Source organism: Psammomys obesus, unplaced genomic scaffold, assembly GCF_907164565.1.
Source record: "Psammomys obesus unplaced genomic scaffold, mPsaObe1.curated_primary_1811, whole genome shotgun sequence".
NCBI lineage: Eukaryota > Metazoa > Chordata > Mammalia > Rodentia > Muridae > Psammomys > Psammomys obesus.
In genome coordinates this window covers 517,752-541,017 of record NW_026596287.1, presented here as the reverse complement: position 1 = coordinate 541,017, position 23,266 = coordinate 517,752, and the positions used below count along the sequence as shown (strand labels likewise).

Below are 23,266 nucleotides of genomic sequence, written 5' to 3'. Positions count from 1 at the left end.
AGTGAGAGACTTGTACAATGAAAACTTTAAGATGCTGAAAAAGGAAATTGAAGACGATACCAGAAGGAAATTGACCTCCCATGATCATGGATTGATAGGAATAACAGTGTGAAAATGGCCACCTTACCAAAAGCAATGTCAATGCAATCATCATCAAAATTCTGATACAATTATTCACAGAAATTGAAAAAAATCTTAAATTTTATATGGAAATTTAAAAGACCAAGGACAGTGAAATCCTGAACAATAGAAGAGATTTCAAGTTATGCGACAGAGCTCCAGAGTTATGGTAGTAAGAACAGCATAGTACAGCAAAAAAAAAAAAAAAAAAAAAAACCATACATGTTGATCGGTGACAGAATAAGATTGAGGACCCACACATAAATGCACACTCCTACAGTCACATGATTTTTGACAAAGGAGCTGACAATACACACTGGAGAATAAATAAGATCTTCAACCATGATGCTTATCAAACTGGATAGTTACATGTAGAAGAATGAAACGATATCCTTATCTCTAACCCTGTACAAAATTGAACTCCAAATGGATCGGCATAAGGCCCTGAATCTGATAGAGGAGTTAGTAGGGAATATGCTTGAACTTACTGGCACAGGAAAGAACTTTCTGAATAGAACCCTGATAGCAGAGGTGTTAAGACCAAAAATTAATAAATAGAATCTCATGAAACTAACCTCTCACAGAGGGTTAGTATCCACAGTATACAAAGAACAACTACAAAAGAAACATACTAAACATGAAGAAAATAGATGAGCCAATTTAAAAATGGACCATGGAACTAAGCAAAGAGTTTTCAAAAGATGGAATGCAAATAGATGAGAAACACTCTTTTTAAACTTTGTTATTATTATCATTTATTACAATTTATTCAATTTGTATCCCTGCTATGGCCCTCTCCCTCATCTCCTCCCAATCCCATCCTCTCTCCATATTCTCACCTTATGCACTTTCCCTAGTCCACTGATAGGGAAGATCTTCCTCCCCTTCAATTTGACCCTAACCTATCAGGTCTCATCAGGACTGGTTGCATTGTCTTCCTCTGTGGCTTGGCAAGGCTTAGCCCCCCAGGGGGAGAGGATCAGAAAGCCTGTCCTGAGTTCATGCCAGAGAAAGTCACTGCTCCCCTTACTAGGGATCCCACTTGGATATGAGTCTATGAGCTACATGTGAGCTGGAGTGTTAGGTCCTCTCCATGTGTTGTCTTTGGTTGGGGTATCAGTCTCTGCAGGGCTTCCAAGGGCTCAGTTTTATTGGCTCTGTTGGTCTCCTTTTGGAGCTCCTGCCCCCTCCAGGTCTATCTTACCTTACTTTCATAAAATTTCATGCCCTCTACCCAAAGTTTGGCTATGAGTCTCAGCCTCTGCTTCGATAACTCAATCAGTAGAGTCTTTCGGAGGCCTTCTGTGATAGGCTCCTCTCCTGTCGCCAGTCTTCTGCTTCCAATGTCTATCGTGTTTGTCCTTCTGAATGAGGATTAAGTATCTTCCCTAGGGTCTTCCTTGTTGTTTATCCTATATTATATGTCTAATATAATTTTAGTATGTTTATTTTAGTATGTTTTAGTATGTTTATTTTAGTATGTTTATCCTATATTATATGTTTTAGTATGTTTATCCTATATTATATGTCTAATTTTAGTATGTTTATCCTATATTATATATCTAATATCCACTTACAATAATGACTGGCCAGGCACAACATGCCCACATATGCAGCAATCTCATAAATATCAAAGAGTAATCAATCACTTTCTGACTGGATTTCAGGTCTGCTCCATAAGTTGAAACACATACCTGGCACTGTTATCAGGGCCAAAAACTTGTCGCTAGGTAGGCCCAAGATCTTAGGACAGAACCCTCTATTGCGCTGCTAAATGGCCATTGTATTAAACCAACTCCTAATGAGATTAGTGTATTCCTCAAGCCTCATCAGAGAAGCTTTTTTTTTTTTTTTAAGTAAATGAAGACTAAGATAGAGGCTCACAGTGGTCAAGGCACAAAAAGAAGAGATTGCAGAATTCTCAGCCATAAATGGAACATCTACATCACAGCTCATCTGCTCAGGAATCACTGAAGAAGAGGGAGTTGAAATATTATAGAGCCAGAAAAAGTGTTTGTATGCACATAGCAGAAGAAGTCTACCTATGAATCCATGGTGGTTGAGACATGCATAAGCTTAAGCCAGACAAAATTCCAACACGGAGGGAAGGCAGGCACTAAGTTCCATGCCTGGCTACAGATCTGTTGGCAACTAATCACTTCTGGAAGAGGGGGAATCGGTTTTCTTTAAAGGTGCAGACCCCTGTGAGCTGACAACTCTCCAGTGAAGGCCACACGTTCAAGAATGTACAAGCAGCACAAATTGGACCTGATAGGTTTAAGTAAAATGAGAGGACACAGTCGAGTGGATTAGGAAAGGGAGATGAATTGGGAAGGAGTTGGGGAGAAGGTAAGTATCAAAATGCATTGTATGAATTTCTCAAAGAACTAATAAAAATGAGAAAAATAAATAAAAAGGAATTATTTTCTTATGTCTCTTCAGAAAGCCTCCAACACTCATTTCTCCTTTTGAAAACTAATAGAATACAAAGTATTATTATATCTTTAATATAGATTTCCTTGATGATTGGATAAGTTTTCTTATACCAATTATTTGGGCTTGCTCTTCTCAAACCTGGCTATTCTACATTAGTTTGACATTATTTATGTGATAATCTATTGGATTTTTTTTTTCTCCAAATTTGTTAAAAGTGTATGGATATTTTTGGGTTTTTTTTGTTGTTGTTTTGTTTTGTTTTTATAATGATAAACATGGGGCCGGATGTGGTGGTGCACACCTTTAATTCCATCATTCAGGAAGCAGCAGCAGGGGGATCTCTGGGAATTTGAGGCCAGCCTGGTCTACACAGTGAGTCCAGGACAGCCAGGGCTACACAAAGAAACCCTGTCTCAAAAACCCCAAACACGACCTCTCCCCATAAAACAAGCAAACAAACAAAAAAACAATTATAAACATGTCTTTTGAGTCTACCCATTTAAAAAATAATTTGAAGTGAACTTATACACCATAAAAATGAAAATACGAATGCATTATATTCTGATTGAGCTAAATTCTGTAGTGCAGATATATTTTAAACAAAATAATTTAAAGGGGCATATGCAATCCTCTGCTAAAAGTAACTTCATCTAGAGCTAATGAACCCATGAAAGAAAAGGTATGCAGGATATACTGAATATAGATATATAGATATATAGAAGTTTCAGAAGTTTTATTATATGAAATACATCAGAGAAAAGATAATAAACAATTTAAAAAGATAAGTTGAAAGAGGGTCTCTTTCCTGAAATAGCACGATTTTAGATGGCATCTTAGGGAACATGAAATGAGTTTTCTTTTTCCTAATAGAACTGACTATTGGCCAGATGTGGTGACACTCCCTATGAATCCATGTGGTGACACACACCTGTAATCTCAACACTTGGAAGACTGAGGCAGGAGAATCGTGTGCTTTAGGACAGCCTGGGCTATATCCAGACCCTGTCTCAAAAAAAAAAAAAAAAAAAAGAAGAAGAAGAAGAAGAAAAAGAGGAAATCCAATGCCTTTATAGAAATCATTGAATAATAATTTACAAATGTAAATAAATCCCTATTGAGCACAAAATTCAGTTTTTAGTTGTTAAGAATTTTTTTTTTTTTTTGGTCCCCATCATCATTGATCATCATCATGTTAGAAAGTTAAGGACTTGGTCCCTGGAGAATGGTTTATGCCGAACCAAACAAGGAAGAAAGAGTGACATCTCTTCATAGCTCTCCTCCCTGTCTTCCATTGGATCAGGAGGTTGGCTAATCCCTAATGAAGAGTATAAAGGAGGAAACAGTGTTGAGAGTTTTACCAGAGGCCAAAACCAGTATTGGCTGGAAATGTATTTTTCTGCATTTTTGTAAAATCAATTGGAAAAATCTCTGTTTAAAAAATAGCGATTAGCTCACTGAAACTTACTCAATATGACTCCAGTGCCACACTTCCTGGGGGTGACCCGGGCATCCTTCTCACCATCCAGTTCACTCTGACTGGAGAGCTTGGGACTTCCAGCAAACAGAACCAAAGGATTCAACTCATTTCACCTAACAGTATATGGAAATGGCATCATATTTGTGCATTTTAAATTAGTTCTGTTTGAATGCCAAACTTCTTGGAAGTCAAAACAAACTTTTCTGTCTCTCATGTTTAAATTAGAGGTAAGTAGAATACATGAGAAATTACTAAATACTCTTACATTAGTATTTGAGCATTAGGAGATGTTTGTGATCTCAATGGGGACCGTGGGCTTCATGGTCAGCAGGTCAGCTTTTCCTTCGGTTTGCTGCTCAAGCAAATCTGGGCTCTCGGGAAAGCAACCTAAGCTAGAGGAGCATATAATACCCAAATTTCTGCCTTCCTGGTTCATCTTTTCCAAACAGTAATTTTATATAAAACTTTTCCTTATTAGCTGTGTGTGTGTGTGTGTGTGTGTGTGTGTGTGTGTGTGTGTGTGTTGGGGGAAAGACTCCTATTGTTTATCTACATATTTCAAAAAATTATATTTGAATGACCCTCTCATAAGAATATGATCTGATCTGAGAAAGCACAAAATAACAAGGTGTCATAGTAAAGGAAATGTGAGTGATTTTTGAGGCCCGCCTGGAATAAATGAGACCATGTCTCAAAAAACATGCTGAGGAACGGAGAAAACGTCTCAGCAAATAAATTCCTCAACACACAAATTTGAGAACCTACCTAAGTTCAAAACCACAGAAACCACTTTGTTCCCAGTGCTTCTAGGAAGATGAAAGCCTGGTAGGAGAAGCACCTCAGCTAGGTGAGGGTCAGCTAGCCTGCCATATGCAACATGAACAACCAAAGAGAAACTCTGTCTCAAAGAAGGTAAAATCCGACAGCAGCGGAGGGTGTCCTCTGACCTTCATCTGTCTGCTGTGACACCCACGTGTACAAGCTAGCACACACACAAATACACAAAAGATACATTGGAACACTATTTCAGAATCTTATTTTTATGAGTATCTAACAGATGAGAGGGGCTAAATGTTCTACAGAGAAAAATTGTCAAATGGGTATTAGCAATAGTCATTGCTAATATTTTAATGAATATGGATAAACTTGAAAAAATGCATTCTCATTTTGTTAAAATAAAATTTAAAACTTAGTTTCTTGAGGATGTTTCGTTGGGATACATGCTCTTTAGATGTCAGAGCTGTTATTTTACTACTTCCAAGATATTTAGGGTTCTGACTCACCTCTGCCCAAACCATCCCAGAACTCTAGCACAGCGGCTGCACAGGCACTGCCAACAGTTTACCCAAAACATAACACCCAGGCTCAGGAAGTGTTTCCTTGACGTCCAGAATTGAGGTTGACTGTTGGAGTTGTAACACAGCCACTTGTAAGGCTGGACTCTAGGAAAGTGAGCATCATAAAAGCTCCAAATGAATCTTCTGAGCACATCAGTCCTGCCAGCACTGTGGCTGCTTTGATTCACACCCCTCTCTTCCCACCCAGAATCAGGCTAAGCGAGGTTATTCTCAACAGGTCAGAAATTTTATTCCCACCTTTATCTTACAGTAATGAGGGACCTGAAGATCAGAGGACAAGACCAATTCTCAAAGCAGAGAAACTAGGTACAGAGGTTGCTGGGGATGGATGAGCCAGGCCTGCCAGCCTCAGATATCACTTGAGCAGACAGTCCTGTGCAGGTAGATTCTGGGACATGAAAGTAAGAGGGTAAGTCTCCCCACACTGCGTCTGAAAACTTACTGACAAGTAAATACTATAATAATACCTGGATTCATTTGAGGGAAAGGCAGAAACTGTGGAGAAATGAGGCTAACGTATTTTTTTTAATGCCTACAACCAGAGACTCTCACTGGTTCTGGAGAGAGAGTAGAGTGAATTCAGATAACAGGAGCCATATCTGTAGCCACCCCCGACCCCTTGCTGGCAGATACCCAGGTAGAAAGACCCGGGAACGGCCATCCATCCACAGAACAGCAAAATACCAAAGGAGAAGATCTGTGACCACAGGAACCGATGAAGTGCTGTAACCTTGACATCACTGTGGTAAAAACTTTTAGGAAGACATGAACCCCTCAGAAAGGTTTGACAGACACACGCACTTTTCACACTAACAGGATCAGTGTTTGAACACATGAAACTCCCGCACCATCACCTCATACCTGTTTGGCTCACCCCGTAAACACTTTCACCAACTTCCTGACCGCTTGTGTTCCAGGGACCCGGAGGCTGTGCTGTTTAACATGAGTCTGGCGAACGAGAGCGCCTCACAGGAGTTCATTCTCTTAGGGTTTTCAGATCGGCCATGGCTGGAGCTCCCGCTCTTCGTGGTGTTCCTGGTGTCCTACATCTTGACCATCTTTGGGAACATGATGATCATTCTTGTATCCCGCCTGGACTCCAAACTCCACACCCCCATGTACTTTTTCCTCACTAACCTGTCCCTGCTGGACCTGTGCTACACCACAAGCACAGTGCCGCAGATGCTGGTCAGCCTTTGCAGCACCCGGAAGGTGATCAGCTACGGCGGCTGCGTGGCCCAGCTTTTCATCTTCCTGGCCTTAGGATGCACCGAATGTCTTCTCCTGGGCGTCATGTCCTTTGACAGGTTTGTAGCCATCTGTCAGCCTCTGCGTTACCCAGTCATCATGCACCAAAAGCGCTGCCTCCAGTTGGCAGCTGCATGTTGGGGCAGTGGCTTCAGCAACTCAGTATTGCAGTCCACGTGGACCCTTCAGATGCCACTGTGTGGTCACAAGGAAGTGGATCACTTCCTCTGCGAAGTCCCTGCCCTCCTCAAGTTGTCCTGTGTGGATACGACGATAATTGAAGCTGAGCTATTTTTCATGAGTGTTGTCTTCCTTTTAATCCCCGTGACTCTCATCCTCATATCTTATGCTTTTATTGTCCAAGCAGTGTTGAGAATAAGGTCAGCAGAAGGTCGGAGAAAGGCCTTTGGGACATGTGGCTCCCACCTGATTGTGGTGGTCCTCTTTTACGGCACTGCTATCTACATGTACCTGCAGCCTCCGTCCCCTGCCTCCAAGGACAGGGGGAAAATGGTGTCCCTCTTCTATGGAATCATCACCCCCATGCTGAACCCCCTCATCTACACACTGAGGAACAAAGAGGTAAAGGGAGCGTTCAGGAGGTTGATGACAAGGGTGTGCTTGATTAAAAAATAAGTGATGCCCAAATAATAGATAGCCCCATTAGTAGAAGTTAGTTCAGCCTATTAAATTATCTTGTTTTGTTCTATATTGAATTATTGTGATGATTTCCATAAAATAAAATCTTGCTGAGAGAGAACTATATAACATTCTGCCTCGTGGATGTATTCATTTCACACGCCCTGAGAAGTGCCAGTTTATGATTCCGCCAAACTGCTAATCCCACAAACATTTTTCAGGCTTCACATCATCTTTGTGCTTGGCAAAGTTTCTTAGACGACTCAGGATCTAAAAAAAAAAAAAAAAAGTTTTTGGATATTTTCCCCAGAAAGAATACATTTCAATACGCATTAATATTCTCATCTATGTGTAAAAATCAGAACTCTACTGTTCTACAGACATTTCTAGATCTAGCAGAATTCTGTGGTTACTGCTCCCTGATCAGAAGTACAGTTATGAGACTAGAGTGAAATTCCACATTAAGAACCAGCACTATACCCAATGCTACAATGATAATTTTTACAGTTTTAATCAAATCTTCGATTCTTTTATGTTTGTAGTTTCTACTTCCCTTAAAGTCTTACTCTCATTGACACAATTTCTCAAGACTTTCATCTTATAATTTAATAGTTTTTAAAAGATCATGATTTGGGACAACCTAATGATTTATATCCTGTATTGTTTGTTAACTGGGTTGATTAATTAGGAAAAGCAAAATAGCAATGTAGTTACACATATCTTCTTCATTCAGAATAATAATTAATTAAATGAGCACAAGCTATTAATGCTAATAGTATAAGTATAAATTTCAAGTAAGTTTCTTGTCAGGCATGAAGGCTTACACTTTTAACCTGCGTACTTGAGAACTGGAGGTAGACAGCTCTCTGAGTCTGAGACCCATCCAAATTACATAGTGAATTTCAGAACAGCAAGGAGTACCTAGTGAAACTCTACTTCAAAAACAAAAACAAAACAAAACAAACAAAAAAATAAATCCATGTGCTTTCACCTCGAAATTTAACATGCTGAAATACGAGAATGGTGTATTGGGTTTATTTGGAAAATTAGAATTTCAGAATAGAAAATAAATCATGGTTACTTTAATGAGTCACGAATCTCTGTAATTGGGTGACATGGTGAAAAAGAAAAGATCTGTTACACGACATTGCTCATTGAATTTTTTCTTTTTCATTTTGTAGCATAGTTTCACAAATCAACACCCAACCTTTTATGTACTAAGAATTATTTTATCAGCGGAGTCACTTATAACCAGGAGTAGCTCAGACTGACTCACAAAAGAGAAAGTGAGAGATTACAATAATTTTAAGAACTATTTTGGAGTCCATGTTAAAAGTCTATTCTCAATTCTCTTCATAATTCGCAAACATTTGTTTACAGTTTGTAAATATGCCTTTTTTTAACTAAAGAAGAATAAAAGTTCCAAAATTCTAAAAAAAAAAAAAAAAAAATCTTACTCTATCCCATCTACCAAAAAAAGCCTGTATTTTAAAATATGAATCAAACTTCTTTTGGGGATTTTAAACAATTTCCCCTGTATGTACATTTCTCTCCTTTAACCTTTAAAGTACTACTTGTGGTTTAAATGATTTCTCAGAAGTTCACAACACAATGATGCCATTCCTTATTTAATTAACTTTTTCTTATGAAGAAGAAAGCTTATTGAATCCTTATTAAATCCCTTGAGGTAGTAGAACATATTGTGATTTATACATCTTCCATATGGCTTCAGAACTCAGCAAGGTGCTGAAGAAATGTTATTTTATTTTTTTATGTGTACCGGTATTTTTCTGCTTGTATTTCTATGTACGGTGTTGCACGCAGCTAGTAAAGGCCATTGGATGCCCTGAAACTAGAGTTATAGGTCATTATAAGACACCATGTGGATGGTGGAAAATAAACTCCAGACCTCTGGACGAGCAACCAGTGCTCTTTGATTCCCACATGACCGCTCACATATCTCCACAACTACAGTTCCAGAAGACCTGGTGACCTCTTCTGGTTTTTTGGCCTCTGTGAGCACATATGAGATAACAAGGAGGGAAAATGCGAATACACATAAAAACAAATGATACAAGAAAGGACAATGGAATGAGAGAAAATTATCCTAAAGATGTAAGAAAAATAAAAGCAAAATCAAGAAATAAGCCAGTGAAATTCAACAAAAATTAATATAGATATATCTGTTTCGTTTTATATACTAGAACATTCTGAAACATGGTTGACAACAAATTCCGAAGGAACCTCACCTGGGAGAACGTACCGATGATAGCATTGTGGTGGTTGGTTTCTGTCAACTTGACAAAGCTTAAGCCTATCTTAAGTTTGTATGTTAAGCCATCTTCCTGTCCCCGTTTGCTTTGCTTTCAGCCTGGAGCAGGTACTACAAATAACTGATTAATTTATATAATTTTAAAAGTCGTATGAGCATTAATCAGCACCACATGGATGATGGGATTATTAAAAGCGGTAGAACTTATCTACTTGATTTAACGTCAACAAACACACCAAGTACACTGTCTGGTTTATCATTTTCATTTATCTGCATAATTTACGTTACAGGTAACAATCATGTCATGCAAGTATGTCATATTTTTATTGCATTTGTACAAAAACTTACCCCATATTATTAAAGCCCAGTGAAAAGAACCAGACTGCCATTGCATTCCAAAGTTCCAGAAGAAATACACTTTATAAATTAAACTTACTTTAGCCAATGTACAAAAATACATTTTTCATATTAATGTGATAATCTGTGGCATTTATAAGACATGGCTACTGAGTGATGCTCAAATCAGATTGAACATATTCCAAATGTGTGTGATGAAAACATTCAAGACCCTTTCTTCTAGCTTTTGAAATATACAGTATGAAGTTATCTTCAGTCACCCTCCTACGCAACAGCACACCAGAACATCTTACTCTTATCTAACCATAGTTTAACACCCACCCATCACTCCCCTGTTTGGTAACCAATGTTCTACTCTTGCTTTCTCAATCCAGTGTTTAGTATTCCACAAGTGAGGTGATGCGTTGCCTGTCCTTAGGTGTTTGGATCATTTCCCTTAGCGTAATGATCTCCAGTTCTGTCTGTGGCAAGAAGGCTCAATGGCAGAATAGCGCTCCATTGTGTATGCTGAAATACGTTAATCAGCATTTTTTTTTCAGCATTCATCACCTGATGGGCACTTCTGCCGCTTCCATCTCTTGTATTGTAAGCAGTATTACAGAGAACAATGGCTCTTCTCCCTGTTGACTATCCAGCAGTGAAACTTCCAGGTCTTGTGTTATTATTTATTAAAAAATAAAGAATAAGAAATTCACAACCCATGTCACTTTCAAACATGGCTGCTTTCTTCTACAAACTAACCTTACCTGCGTTGTTAGGGATTAAAGGTGTGTACTCAGGGCATGTCTGTATTCCAGTCAGATTATACTGTAATCTAGGGAGTGTCTGTATTGCAGCCAGATCATAGAGACCTAGAAGGTCTTTGGATGTGATCCCTTACCAGAACAGCCATGTACTGGATTAAAATTCCATTTATCTTGATATAAGGATACATATGTAGAATGCTATTAAGAATTATGCTGGGTTAGTAAAATGTCAGTAGTAGATTCTCTTTTCCTGCTGGTCCTGGATCTTTGGATAGGTTTGGAGCACCAGGCATGATTTTCTTCTTGTTGAGCAAGACTTAAGTCCAATTAGAGAGCTGATAGTTGTCACCAAGATATAAGTACCCCCCTGAACTCTGTGTCTAAAGTGCACAGTATCTTCAGTAATAGGTTACCTTTCAACCTCTGCATAATATTGTACTGGACTTCTTGACTCTCTTGAGGGGATTTCTCATGCCTGTACTGAGTTTTTTTTGTTAGGTTTAGCTTGTGAAGGCAGCATTGTCAACCCAAAGAGTATAACTTCATTTAATCTATAGATGTATACGTAAACATACATTTTAGGTATTGTATGTAATTTTAGGTAAATAAAAATATGATTTATGGCTTTTTTCAAACATTCTTAGTATTACTTTCCCTGTTTCCTCCCTCTCCTGTAATGGCTTTCCACAGTTAAATCCATCAACCCGAGGTTTTCCATTCCTCATTTATATCACTTGTATCCTGCTACTCCCCTTTCTAGCATTCTTTCTCCTCCCTGCCCACTGTTCCCCCTCCATCTTGGTACCTTTTACTTCCCTGGTTGGGGCAGTTACTCAAGGCTATATAGTCATATCTCTCCTATGGGGAACCACAAATGAGAGAGCATATATGTTTGTCTTTCTGGGTCTGGGTGACCTCACTCAACATATTTTCTACTTCCATCTGGAAATAACATAACCAAGGAAGTGAAAGACCTTGACAAAGAAAACTGTAAATCTCCGAAGAAAAAGTTTGAGAAAGTCACTAGAAAATGGAAAGACTCCTCATATCATGGATGGTAGAATACTGGGAAATGATCACTCTATGCAAAGCGACTTACAGATTCAATGCAATCTTAATCTTATTCTTCACAGATATAGGAAAAAAAATTGTCCTAAAATTCACCTGGATCCACGCAAGGTTCCAAATAGCCTAAGCAAACCAGAGCAAAAGGAACAATACTAGAGGGTTTCTACATTAGATCTCAACATATCACAAAGCTATAATTATAAAAACAGTATGGTACTGGCGCAAACATGGGCATATAGACTAATGGAGCAAAACTGAAATCCCAAACAGGAGAACACGTAGCTACAGCCTTCTAATATTTGACAAAGATGCCAACTATGTCTTCAACACTGGAGGGAAATACAGCATTTTCAGCAAATGGTATTGGGAAATACATTCACATGTATGTCCACATGTGAAAGAATAAAAATAGATCCATACCTATCACCCTGCACAAAAATTAACTGCAAATGGATCAAAGAACCCAGTGTGAAACTTGAAACATTGAAAATTATAAGAAAAAAAAAGGCAGTATTCTTTTAAAATATATGTGTAGGAAGGGACTTTCTGATTTTGCCCAGAAATTAAAGCCAACAATTGACAAGAGGGACTTCCACATGTCTGAAAGTCTTCTCCACTTAGTCAATATACAAATAATCAACTGAGTGACTAGTCTGATCACAGAGTGGGAGAACAGTCTTTGCCAACTGTACTTCTGACAGAAAATAAATATCCAGAATAGATAAAGGATTCATAATACAGTCAAAGAAGGCAAACAACACATTCAAAACATGGGCTGTGAGTCTGAACATAGAATTTTCAAAAGAAGAAAAAATGGCTAAGAAATAGATTAAAATGTTAATCATCCTTCACAATTATAGAAAAATAAAATTAAAACCATTTGAGATGACACCTTACCCTTGTATGAATGGATAAGATCAAGAAAACAACTGACAACAAATGCTGGGAAGAATGTGGGGAAAGGGGAACCTTCATTCATTGTTGGTGGCACTGAAACCATGGTAGAAATCAGTGTGGAGAATTCTTAAAAACCTAAAAAAATAAATAAATTTCTCCTGTGCCTCAGCTATACCATGCCTCGGCATATGCCAAAAGGACTAGACATGATATACCATAGATATTTGCCCAACTGTGTTCATTGCTGCTCAAAACACAAAAACTTGGAAGTGGAGACAACTGCCTTATCTTCAACTGATGAGTGGAAAATGAAAATATACTATGTGGACATTATGAGATAGTTTTTCTGTAAAGAAAAATAAAACGTCACCTTTAAAAAATAGATCTGCACATATCGTACATCAAAAAGTGATATAAAAATATTAAACGTGTAAGGGGTTAGAGTTGACCTTGCTTTGTTGTTGTTGTTAATGATAATTGTAACCCATAAGATCAAGAGGAATTTGATAGGAGCTGGACTCGCTGCATAAAGGGCTTATCACGGAGCAAAAGAACATGAGGTTGGAACCCCGGTACCCATGTGAGCTAGAGTCAGTAGTGTGCGTCTGTCATCCCAGTGTTCCTGTGGAAGACGGAAGGAGGATCCCTGGAAGTCTGCGGGCCAGGTTGCCTGGAATGTTGGTATTAAAGAAGGAGAAAGGCTAGACACGTGTGTGTATGCATGTGCACGCACTGTCCCACCCCTCTCAGAGAGAGAGAGAGAGAGAGATTTAAGTCCTAAGATAAAGCTGAAAATGTAAATGTTTTCCCAATAAAACTCAGTGTTTAAGAATACATGCATATTTCTCTAGGCCAAGGACCTCCATGTCACAACTTTATATATGGGCTGGCAATACTTATGTTTTCTTGATGTTCCATGAGCATGGGAGATCTTTCCATCTTCTGATATTTTATTCAATATGGCACTTTCTCAGAAAATTGGGAATAGCGCTACCTCAAGATCCAACTCTACCACTCTTGGGCATATGCCTAAAAGATGTTCCACCATACAACAAGGGCATTTGTTCAGCTATGTGCATAGCAACTTTATTCGTAATAGCCAGAAACTGGAAACAACCTAGATGTCTCTCAGCTGAAGAATAGATACAGAAATTGTGGTACATTTACACAATTGAACACTACTCAGATATTAAAAACAAGGAAATTATGAAATTTACAGGCAAATGAGTGGAACTAGAAAAGATCATCTTGAATGAGGTAACCCAGACCGAGAAAGACATATATGGAATATACTTATAAGTGGATATTAGCCATATAATATAAGATAACCATACTAAAATCCACAGACCTAAAGAAGCTAAAAAAAAAGGATGACCCTAGGCAAGATGCTTACTTCTCGTTCAGAAGGGCAAACAGAATAGACACCTGAAGCAGTTGAAGAGCAGGAGCAGGACAGGAGCCTACCATAGATGTCCTCTGAAAGATTCCACCTGCCAGGAGATTGAAGCAGATGCTGAGACTCACAAACTTTGGACAGAGCCCAGGGAGTCTTATGAAAGAGTGGGGAGATAGAAGAACCCAGAGGGGACAGGGACTCCACAAGGACACCAACAAAGCAAACAAATCTGGGCTCACGAGGTCCTGCGGAGACTGATGCACCAACCAAGGACCATGCATGGTGAGGACTAGCCCCCTGCTCAGATGTAGCCATAGGCAGGTCAGTGTCCATGTCGGTTCCCTAGTAAGGGGAGCAGGGGTTGTCTCTGACATGGACTGTCTCTGACATGGACTCCTGCCTGCTCCCTGATTACTTCTCCCTGGCGATGGGGCCTTACTAGGCACAGAGGAGGAGGATGAGGATCCAGGCAGTTCTTACTAGGGTGAGATGGTAGGGAAGGAGGGCTCCCCCTTTCTGTGGACTAAGGAAGGGGAATAGTGGGGAAGAGGGAGGAAGGTTGGGACCGGGAGGAGAAGAAGGAGGAGGCTACAATCGGGATATAAAGTGAATAAATTATTTAAATTTTTTTTTAATTTTAAAAAAATACTTGTGTTTTAAAAAGCTTCCTTTTGTAGAAAAGTGAAAGATGATGAGAAGCAGTGAGACTCTAAAATGTTGAACAAATGAACCTGATTGTAGTGTGCATGCGTGTAACCCCATCCCCCAGGACACTGAAGCAGAAAGACTGCCAGGAGTTGAAGGCTACCCTGTACTACAGAAAGAGTCCCTCTCTCAAACAGCAAAAAGTTAGAATTGTTTTTTTTTTAAATGAAGAAGCGTTTTTAACGGTGGAGTTGCAGCCCAGTGCCAGAGATGAAGGAAAGAAGTCAGTTCTGAAAGGCAGATGCCACAGTAGTTTTAGCAGCTTAGTGAGATGATTTGGGGAAAGACACACAACGTCTGTGCTGTTTCAAAACTTGGTGGCCAGGCAAATCACAGTGAGGCAAAAGTCATCAAAAGCAGGTTCAAGGAATAAGATTCAAAGAATAAATGGATCCTTGATTACACATAATCAAAGTTGCCTTAGTAATGCCTTCTCTTCATAAATGCTACTGTGGTGACAGATTAAGTTGCAACAAAACAGAACATGTTTGAACACAGCTGCACTTAAGAGAGATGACTGGCAGAGATCCTGCTCCCCTTTCTGAAATGTTCTACGCTGTAACATTATTTTGTATTAACATATTAACACATAATCTTTGGGCTTCATTGCTTTATTCCATACCAAGTTTTGCATGCTACACTATTCCCATCAATTATAAACTTGAATGTGTTTGAAATGAGGCTAAGTGTGAAAAAAAAAAGGCTGAAATGGAAAAAATAAAAATAAGATTGTTCTGAATTATTTTCTCCTGGTTAACCATTTTTCTACTTCCATTGTTTCTGCCCCTATGGACCTCATTTTTCTTTTCTTTTTCATTTCTCAGAGGGACTAATTATCTCAGAAAATTTTTGAGAGCATCAAATTTACTAGGTTTTTTCTCATAGTTTCAGAAAATTCTAAATTAAGATATGATTACACAAGCCAATAGGTAGATCTAAGTGTGAAGCGGGTCATGTGTGCCAAGAATTAAGCTGAAAAGCAGAATTCCTGTGATTTACTTGTAATTGTTCACCTTTGTATTCATTTTCAGCTAACAACAAAAACAATATACCATGCTTATAAAAATATCTATAGTGATACCACCATTGTGCCTAGTCAAAATATTCCTTTCTCATCAGTATGATTAATGATGCTAAGGTTAAATGGCATTACTTTAGTAATGCTCATATTTAAGATAAATCGCTTAGCATGGTAATTTTCATATGGGTTCTATTTCTATGTGAAAAAAAAGTACCCAGAAATAGTCAGTAAAATTAGTAGGTAACTAATAAGAATTATTAAAATTTAAATATATCTTAAATGTATAATGCACCCTTAAACATGCTATCTCTTCTATACCAACTAAGATTTCCAACACTAAGGAGAGATATGTAAATTTATCTCCCTTAAAAGTCACTGGCTGCTAAGTACAGAATACATGCTTGTAATTTGCATTTGTCCCTATATTGTTTCCTTGTGACCTTGACAGCAGAGTGATCTAACACTGTTCTGTACTTCCTTTTAACTTAAATGGGTTAATCTGTTCTAGTATCACTCAGATCATAATTTTTTATATCACTTTAACCATTTTATATCAAATTACAAATAAGGAAGTAAAATTATTTTTAATATATTTTTGTGTTAATTCTAGATATCAAATGAAATCTTTCTCATTTTAAACTATCTCCCTCTTTTTAAAGATTTATTATTTATACAGTGTTCTCCCTGCATGTGTGCCTCAGGGCAGCAGAGGGCAGCAGATCTCACTATAGATGGTTGTGAGCCACCATGTGGTTGCTGGGAATGGAACCCAGGACCTTTGGAAGAGCAGTCAGTGCTCTTAACCACTGAGTCATCTCTCCAGCCCACTATCTCCCTTTTTATTTTTTTAATTTAATTTTATTTTTTTCTTATCAGTTACATTTTATTAACTCTGTGTCCCAGCCGTGTCTCACTCCCTCATTCCCTCCCAATCCCACCCTCCCTCCCTCCTCTCCACCGTGCCCCTTTCCAAGTCCACTGATAGGGGGGGACCTCCTCCCCATTCATCCGATCCTGTTTTATCAGGTATCTTCAGGACTGGCTGCGAAGTCCTCCTCTGTGGCCTAACAGGACTGCTCCACCCTTGGGGGGTGGGGAAGTCAAAGAGCCAGTCATTGAGTTCCTGTTAGAAATAGTCCTTGTTCCCCTCACTATGGGAAACCAATTGGTTACTGAGCTACCACAGGCTACATCTGAGCAGAGGTTCTAAGTTATATCCATACATGGTCCTTGGTTGAATGTCAGTCTCTGAAAAGACCCTGTGCCCAGATATATTTGGTCCTTGTGGAGCTCCTGTCCTTTCCCCATCATACTAACTCCCCTTCTTTCATATGATTCCCTGTACTCTGCCGAAGGTTTGGTCATGAGTCTTTGTATCTGCTTTGAAAACACTGCTAGTTAGAGTCTTTCAGATGAGCTCAGTAGACTCCTGTCATACGTTCAATGCACATCCCATCTGTCTTTCTAAAGGAGGATTGATCATCTTACCCCATGTCCGCTCTCTTGATTATCTTTTTTAGGTGTATAGATTTCATTATGTTTGTCATATCTTATAGGTCTATATAAGTGACTATCTCCCTTTTTAATAGATATGTTTTAAATAGAAAACATTCCACTAAACTTGTTGCTATGGATCTTAAAATTGCATAGAAATTTAACTAGAATGCCTGCTCAGATGTAGCTCATAAGTAGCTCAGTCTCCATGTTGGTTCCCTGGAAAGAGGAACAGGGACTAACTCTGACGTGGACTCAGTGGCTCGCTCTTTAATCACCTCCCCCTGGGTGTGGGGCATCCTTGCCAGGCCACAGAGGAAGACAATGCAGCCAGTCCTGATGAGACCTGATAGACTAGGGTCAGAGAGTAAAGTAAGGGAGGAGGACCTCCCCTATCTGTGGATGAGGGGAGGGCAATACGGGGAGAAGAAGGAGGGAAGGTGGGACTGGAATGAGATGAGGGAAGGGGTTACAGCCAGGATTCAAAGTGAATAAATTGTAATAAATAATAAATAAAAAAGAAATTTAAATAAATAAATTGGTGAGGATACCTAAATAGCAGTGCTTCTTTAATTGCATGAGTGAGCAAACAGTATACACTGTTTTCACAAGAGGAAAATGACATGTGTGTAGCCTTGTGCTTCTTTTCCTTGACTCTCTAGGTTCCATTCAGGATCAAATATGGGGTGGTCACTTCCTGTGCCTAATACTTGTTACCAACTACCGGCCTTGATTAAAATAGACTCCATCATCCATCAGGAAGACTTGGTTCTCTCTCTCTCTGTCTTTATCTCTCTCTCTCCACTTCAACACACACACACCAAATTTGATGTGGGCTGAGGGGGGGTAGTGGAACAGTAGTTTTTCCCATGAGACCATACAATCTCCCAATTCTTGTTAGCAATAATTAGCTAAGGGAATTTGGGTAGGAATGTTAGGAGTCCTTCATAGAGTAACCAATTCTATATCAACTTAGACACCCAGAAGATGTTCTTGCTTGTTAGACATGAGTGCTTAAATCCTTATGCACCACCCATGCTGGTGATCATCAGAGCCCCCTCAACTGCACTTTTCCTGGCTCCTCATATGGGCTGGAAGACTGCAGATGGGCTTCATGCTACAGCATGAGTAGCGTGAATCCGGTGTGCTCACCAACATTCTTTCTTCACCCAGGCTAATTCCGCTATGCTAGGTACTATTGGTCTTTGATTTAGCTCCTTTCTTATAGATTTCCGAAAACCGTCTTTCTCCTCTCTTGTCTATACTCCGGTAATTCCACTTGACTTCCAAGTTAAAGTCCCAGGAAAGAGAAGGAGCTGTGGTCATGGCAGTTCTGAGGGTGCTGTTAAGTTTGGTAAGTTGTTGATTCTGAGACCTGGGCCTCTAAATTACCAATGATCTGATGTTTGAGACCCTCAGGCTCTGGTCAGGACAGTCTAAACTTGATATCTTATTTCCAGAGGCTTGATCATATATTAAAAATCATGGCTAAATAGCATTTATTCTGTTTAGAGACTAGAGAAAGATTTGTGAGTGCTTCTATGGAGTTCTCCCCAAAATAAGTTTAGAAAATTTTGGAACCTGCTGAGTTGTAAAATCCTAGGGATAAGGATACTGATTATAATCTTGTATCATGTGAGAACTCTCAGGAAGGAATACTGAGTGGTGCTGTGACTTTGAGCTTCAGCATGGAGAACCTGTAAAAGTACAACATATTCATATTGAATCTTATAGCTTTGTGGTCACTGAATGCACAAAATGAGCAGTGGGTTTAGTCTGAAATATCCATCTCACTCTTAACTCTGGGACTTTTAATTCATTCCTTTGAACCACCTAAGTAGTAAAATCCATGCCAGGGCCTGACAAGGTAACTAGATAGTGACTGATATTAGAGCATTATTTGATTTTTTTTATAGAATATGTAAAATTTGAAGTATCTGGTCATGGATCCAGAAGTCACAAAACATGTAAATACTTGTGCTGTTTTTCAAAACAATGTAAAAACATTTAAATTCTAAGGTGAAGCAATGTTTAGAAGTCATTTCCTTAGATTCAGGTAAAGATAGACACAGAGATATTTAAAATAATATTTTAGACCAATAAAAGTTGTAATCATTTGCTGTTTATTGTCTGAAATGTAAGAAAGCCATCCTCCCCTGTAGGAAGGGCTAGGGAAAAACACAAGTAATTGGGTCAATGAGTTAGAATGGAACATTGATAACAACAGTCATATTTGAATGATCTCTGGTTGATTTAAGAGGCAAGGAAAAGGAAAGACTAGGGTTTATGTTCTTTTTTTACAGTCAATAAACACTCATGTCTGTGTGAATGTCATAGGAAAATTCTAAGAACTGTAGTCATGGAATAAAGTCATTGTCAGTCACAGTCACTTCCTTCTGATATCCAAGACTTCATTAGACTTATTCTAGAGTGCTCAAGGGTATCACAACAGTCTCATTCCCTGAACAAAATTATGATTTTTTTTTGGCTTCATCTTTGCCAAGATAGCTTCTTGCCTTACTGAATTTATAAATAAGACTCTTTATTAAACATGATGCAATAGGTCAAGACACATGAGATGAAGTCTCAACATTTTAATTCAAGTTTTGGTGCGTACATATTTAGTGTGGTTGCTGTACTACCTAAGTTTATGGTTAGAGTTTATGGTTTATGTCAAAGTTAAAGTTTATGATTAAGTTTATGGTTATGGTGAGGATGGCTATAAATAAAACTGCAGCTGTTCTATAACGTACTAGCTATATGAGTCAAAACTGGTTATTTGATCAGTCTCTTGACTTCAGTGGCTTAGTCAATATTGTTGAATAATCAAACTGTTGATCTCTTGAGAAGACTGAGAAAATGAAGTGAGCTACATTATCTCCAATAGTTAACATTATGCATAGTTCAAAACAGCTAAGTAATATTAGTCCCATTATTATTTAAGTGACCTCTAACACATAATTTATTTCCTTTTATATTTTAAGATGTTTACAACTTAAAGAGATACACCAAGACTAATAGGAAAAAAAAGACATGTATTCTACCATTCAGAATTAACTGCTATACCCTGTAGTCACAATTATAGCTTTTTAAACATGTTAAGCCCTCTAAATCCCAGAATTTGATGCACTCTTTCGTATCCATGCAACAATTCCCCAACAATTTATTGTAATGTTCTAAATTTCTATTTTTCAAGAGGAAGCAGTAAAGCCTTGCTGTCCTCATCATAAGCATGGCCTCTCAACTCTCAAAGCACTGTCTACCTAGAGATTATCAAATTATCACACCCACGCATTACAACTGGAGAAACTCATTGAAGCCTCTACTGTGTTATAACTTTGATAAAATTTCATTTCTAATATGTGTCAACATTTAATGGGCAAAATATTTTTGTTCTTTAGTGTACCCAACAAATATATTAGCTTCTAATAAAATTCACAATCCTGTAACTTTTTACTAACTGCTTAGAAAAATGTGAAAGAAATATTGGTTAACTTGCATCACACAGAATATTTGCCCTAAGACATAAATCCACTGCCAAAAACCTGAGACTATAAAATGAGATAGAAGATATAAAATCTTTTAGTGTGATGAAATCAAGATAGATAAAGAAAATATTCAGTGTAGATTTTCTAGAGGTAAGGTTCGCTTTAAGTATAAAGCGTAAGAAGAGGAAAAGACTGTTAAGGAGGTGTTCAATAGTCACTCACGATGGGCTCTGGGGCTTTTCTTGTCCTTTCAATCTTTGTGGAAAGGCTTTCCCAATGGGAGAAAAGTCTCCTAATGCCACACCACACTGATGTAAGCTATAGTTTTATTATAGAGGCAAAACAGTATGAAGAATGCACAAGTGGTGATGTACATTATTTGCTATCTTGTCTGACACTGGGTATTAGGATCATATTTCATGCAGCAGGATGGATGAGACGCATGGCTATAGATATGAATAATGGCAAGATAAGCTTCTTTCCAACATTTTGCTCCGTCACTTCTACTCTCTTGGGTTTGGATTGAATTCTAGACTTCTTAGGAGTAATGAGACAGTATTCAGAAGGAGATTTCACCTGACGGGACATCCATATCTCTCTTCTAGGACCAAGCCCCTAGCCTCTCTACAGGGTATGGACTAGTAGGACAATTCGGTATTACCCTATTTTTTAAAATGATGGAAAAAAATTTAAGTGTTGGTTCCTTTGTAAAAGAATCAGTCGTTTTTAGAGACTGGTTTTTATATAGCTCAGTTTGGCCCACAACTCACTGGCCTTGAACTCCTGACCTTCCTGTGTCTGCCTCTGGGGTGCTCAGGTAACAGGCATTCGCCACCAGGCGTGGCATCAATTACCTTTTGTAAACAATATTTTACAGCCAGCTGATGAAAAATAGTGATTCAAAATGCTGACAAATCAATAGAAGCTGGAACTTTAAAAACACAAATTTGATGTTTTTCAGACCAAATGATGATTTATATCCAGAATGATTTATATCTGACTTTAGGTCAGATAGCCAGCATTTCTGAAGAGATTCCCGGTACTATTTTACCATTCATTCTATTTTAAGAAATCGTATCTGTGACCTTCACCAACACTGGTCTTTCTCTTCCTAGGTAACACGTGGTTGCAGGTGATGGAAAAGGACAACACGAGTTCTTTTGAAGGCTTCATCCTCGTGGGCTTCTCTGACCGCCCTCACCTCGAGCTGATCCTCTTCGTGGTGGTTCTCTCCTTTTATCTGCTCACTCTTCTTGGCAACATGACCATCATCTTGCTTTCAGCTCTGGATTCCCGGCTGCACACACCCATGTATTTCTTTCTGGCCAACCTCTCATTCCTGGACATGTGTTTCACCACAGGCTCCATCCCACAGATGCTCTACAACCTCTGGGGTCCAGACAAGACCATCAGCTATGTGGGTTGTGCCATCCAGCTGTACTTTGTCTTGGCCTTGGGAGGGGTAGAGTGTGTCCTCCTGGCCGTCATGGCGTATGACCGCTATGCTGCTGTCTGCAAACCCCTGCACTACACCGTCATCATGCACCCTCGTCTCTGTGGGCAGCTGGCTTCGGTGGCATGGTTGAGCGGCTTTGGCAATTCCCTCATCATGGCACCCCAGACTTTGATGTTGCCCCGCTGTGGGCACAGGCGAGTGGACCACTTCCTCTGTGAGATGCCAGCACTGATTGGCATGGCCTGTGTGGACACTATGGCCTTGGAGGCGTTGGCTTTTGCCCTGGCTATTTTCATCATCTTGGCACCGCTTATCCTAATCCTTATCTCCTATGGTTACATTGCCCGAGCAGTTATTCGGATCAGGTCAGCTGCTGGACGAAAGAAAGCCTTCAACACCTGCAGCTCCCACTTAATCGTTGTCTCTCTCTTCTATGGTACCATCATCTATATGTACCTCCAGCCTGCAAACACTTACTCCCAGGACCAGGGCAAGTTTCTCACTCTTTTCTACACCATTGTCACTCCCAGTGTTAACCCACTGATCTATACTCTGAGGAATAAAGATGTCAAAGAGGCCATAAAGAAAGTGCTAGGGAAGGGAAGCACAGATGTATAGCTATGAATGATTGCATCTGGGGACTGCCTTTCTACCCACCTTCTTTACGAACTGTCAGACCTAAGGAGTGGTCTAGGGCTACAGAAGAAGAGATACTTGATGAGAAAAGATAGGGTGAGAGGATATGATACTCCTGCGAAATTGCGTCTTCTCAAGTTTCTTTGACTCAGCATTCATCACCAAGGAATTCTAACCTGGTAAGATAACAATATATCCTTGCAAAATGCCAGTTGGGAATGGCATCATCACTTTTTAAAAATCACAATGACTGTGCCTAGTAGGTCCTTAACAAACATGAAAAGGGAGATCTTATAAATAATGCAAAAGAAACACTTGTGGTTTTGTTCTTTTTTTTTTTTTTCTAGAAAACTGAAATGTGCTTTTCTAGTGCCAAATGCCTACCCAAGAGCCAAAACAAATAGTTCAACTACCTAGCTTTAATGTCTCCAGCACCACCACTGGCTCACAGA

General features: G+C 39.0%; 2 protein-coding genes across 2 annotated transcripts; both read left to right on the top strand.

Annotated features, from left to right (window-relative positions):
* Positions 1–6,333: 6,333 nt before the first annotated feature.
* LOC129668863 (olfactory receptor 2B2-like) lies at positions 6,334–7,275 on the top strand. Its single transcript, XM_055596964.1, has one exon. The coding sequence runs from the start codon at positions 6,334–6,336 to the stop codon at positions 7,273–7,275; it is 942 nt and encodes a 313-aa protein (XP_055452939.1).
* A 14,576-nt stretch (positions 7,276–21,851) lies between these two features.
* LOC129668856 (putative olfactory receptor 2W6) lies at positions 21,852–22,796 on the top strand. Its single transcript, XM_055596958.1, has one exon. The coding sequence runs from the start codon at positions 21,858–21,860 to the stop codon at positions 22,794–22,796; it is 939 nt and encodes a 312-aa protein (XP_055452933.1). The 5' UTR covers positions 21,852–21,857.
* Positions 22,797–23,266: the final 470 nt, after the last annotated feature.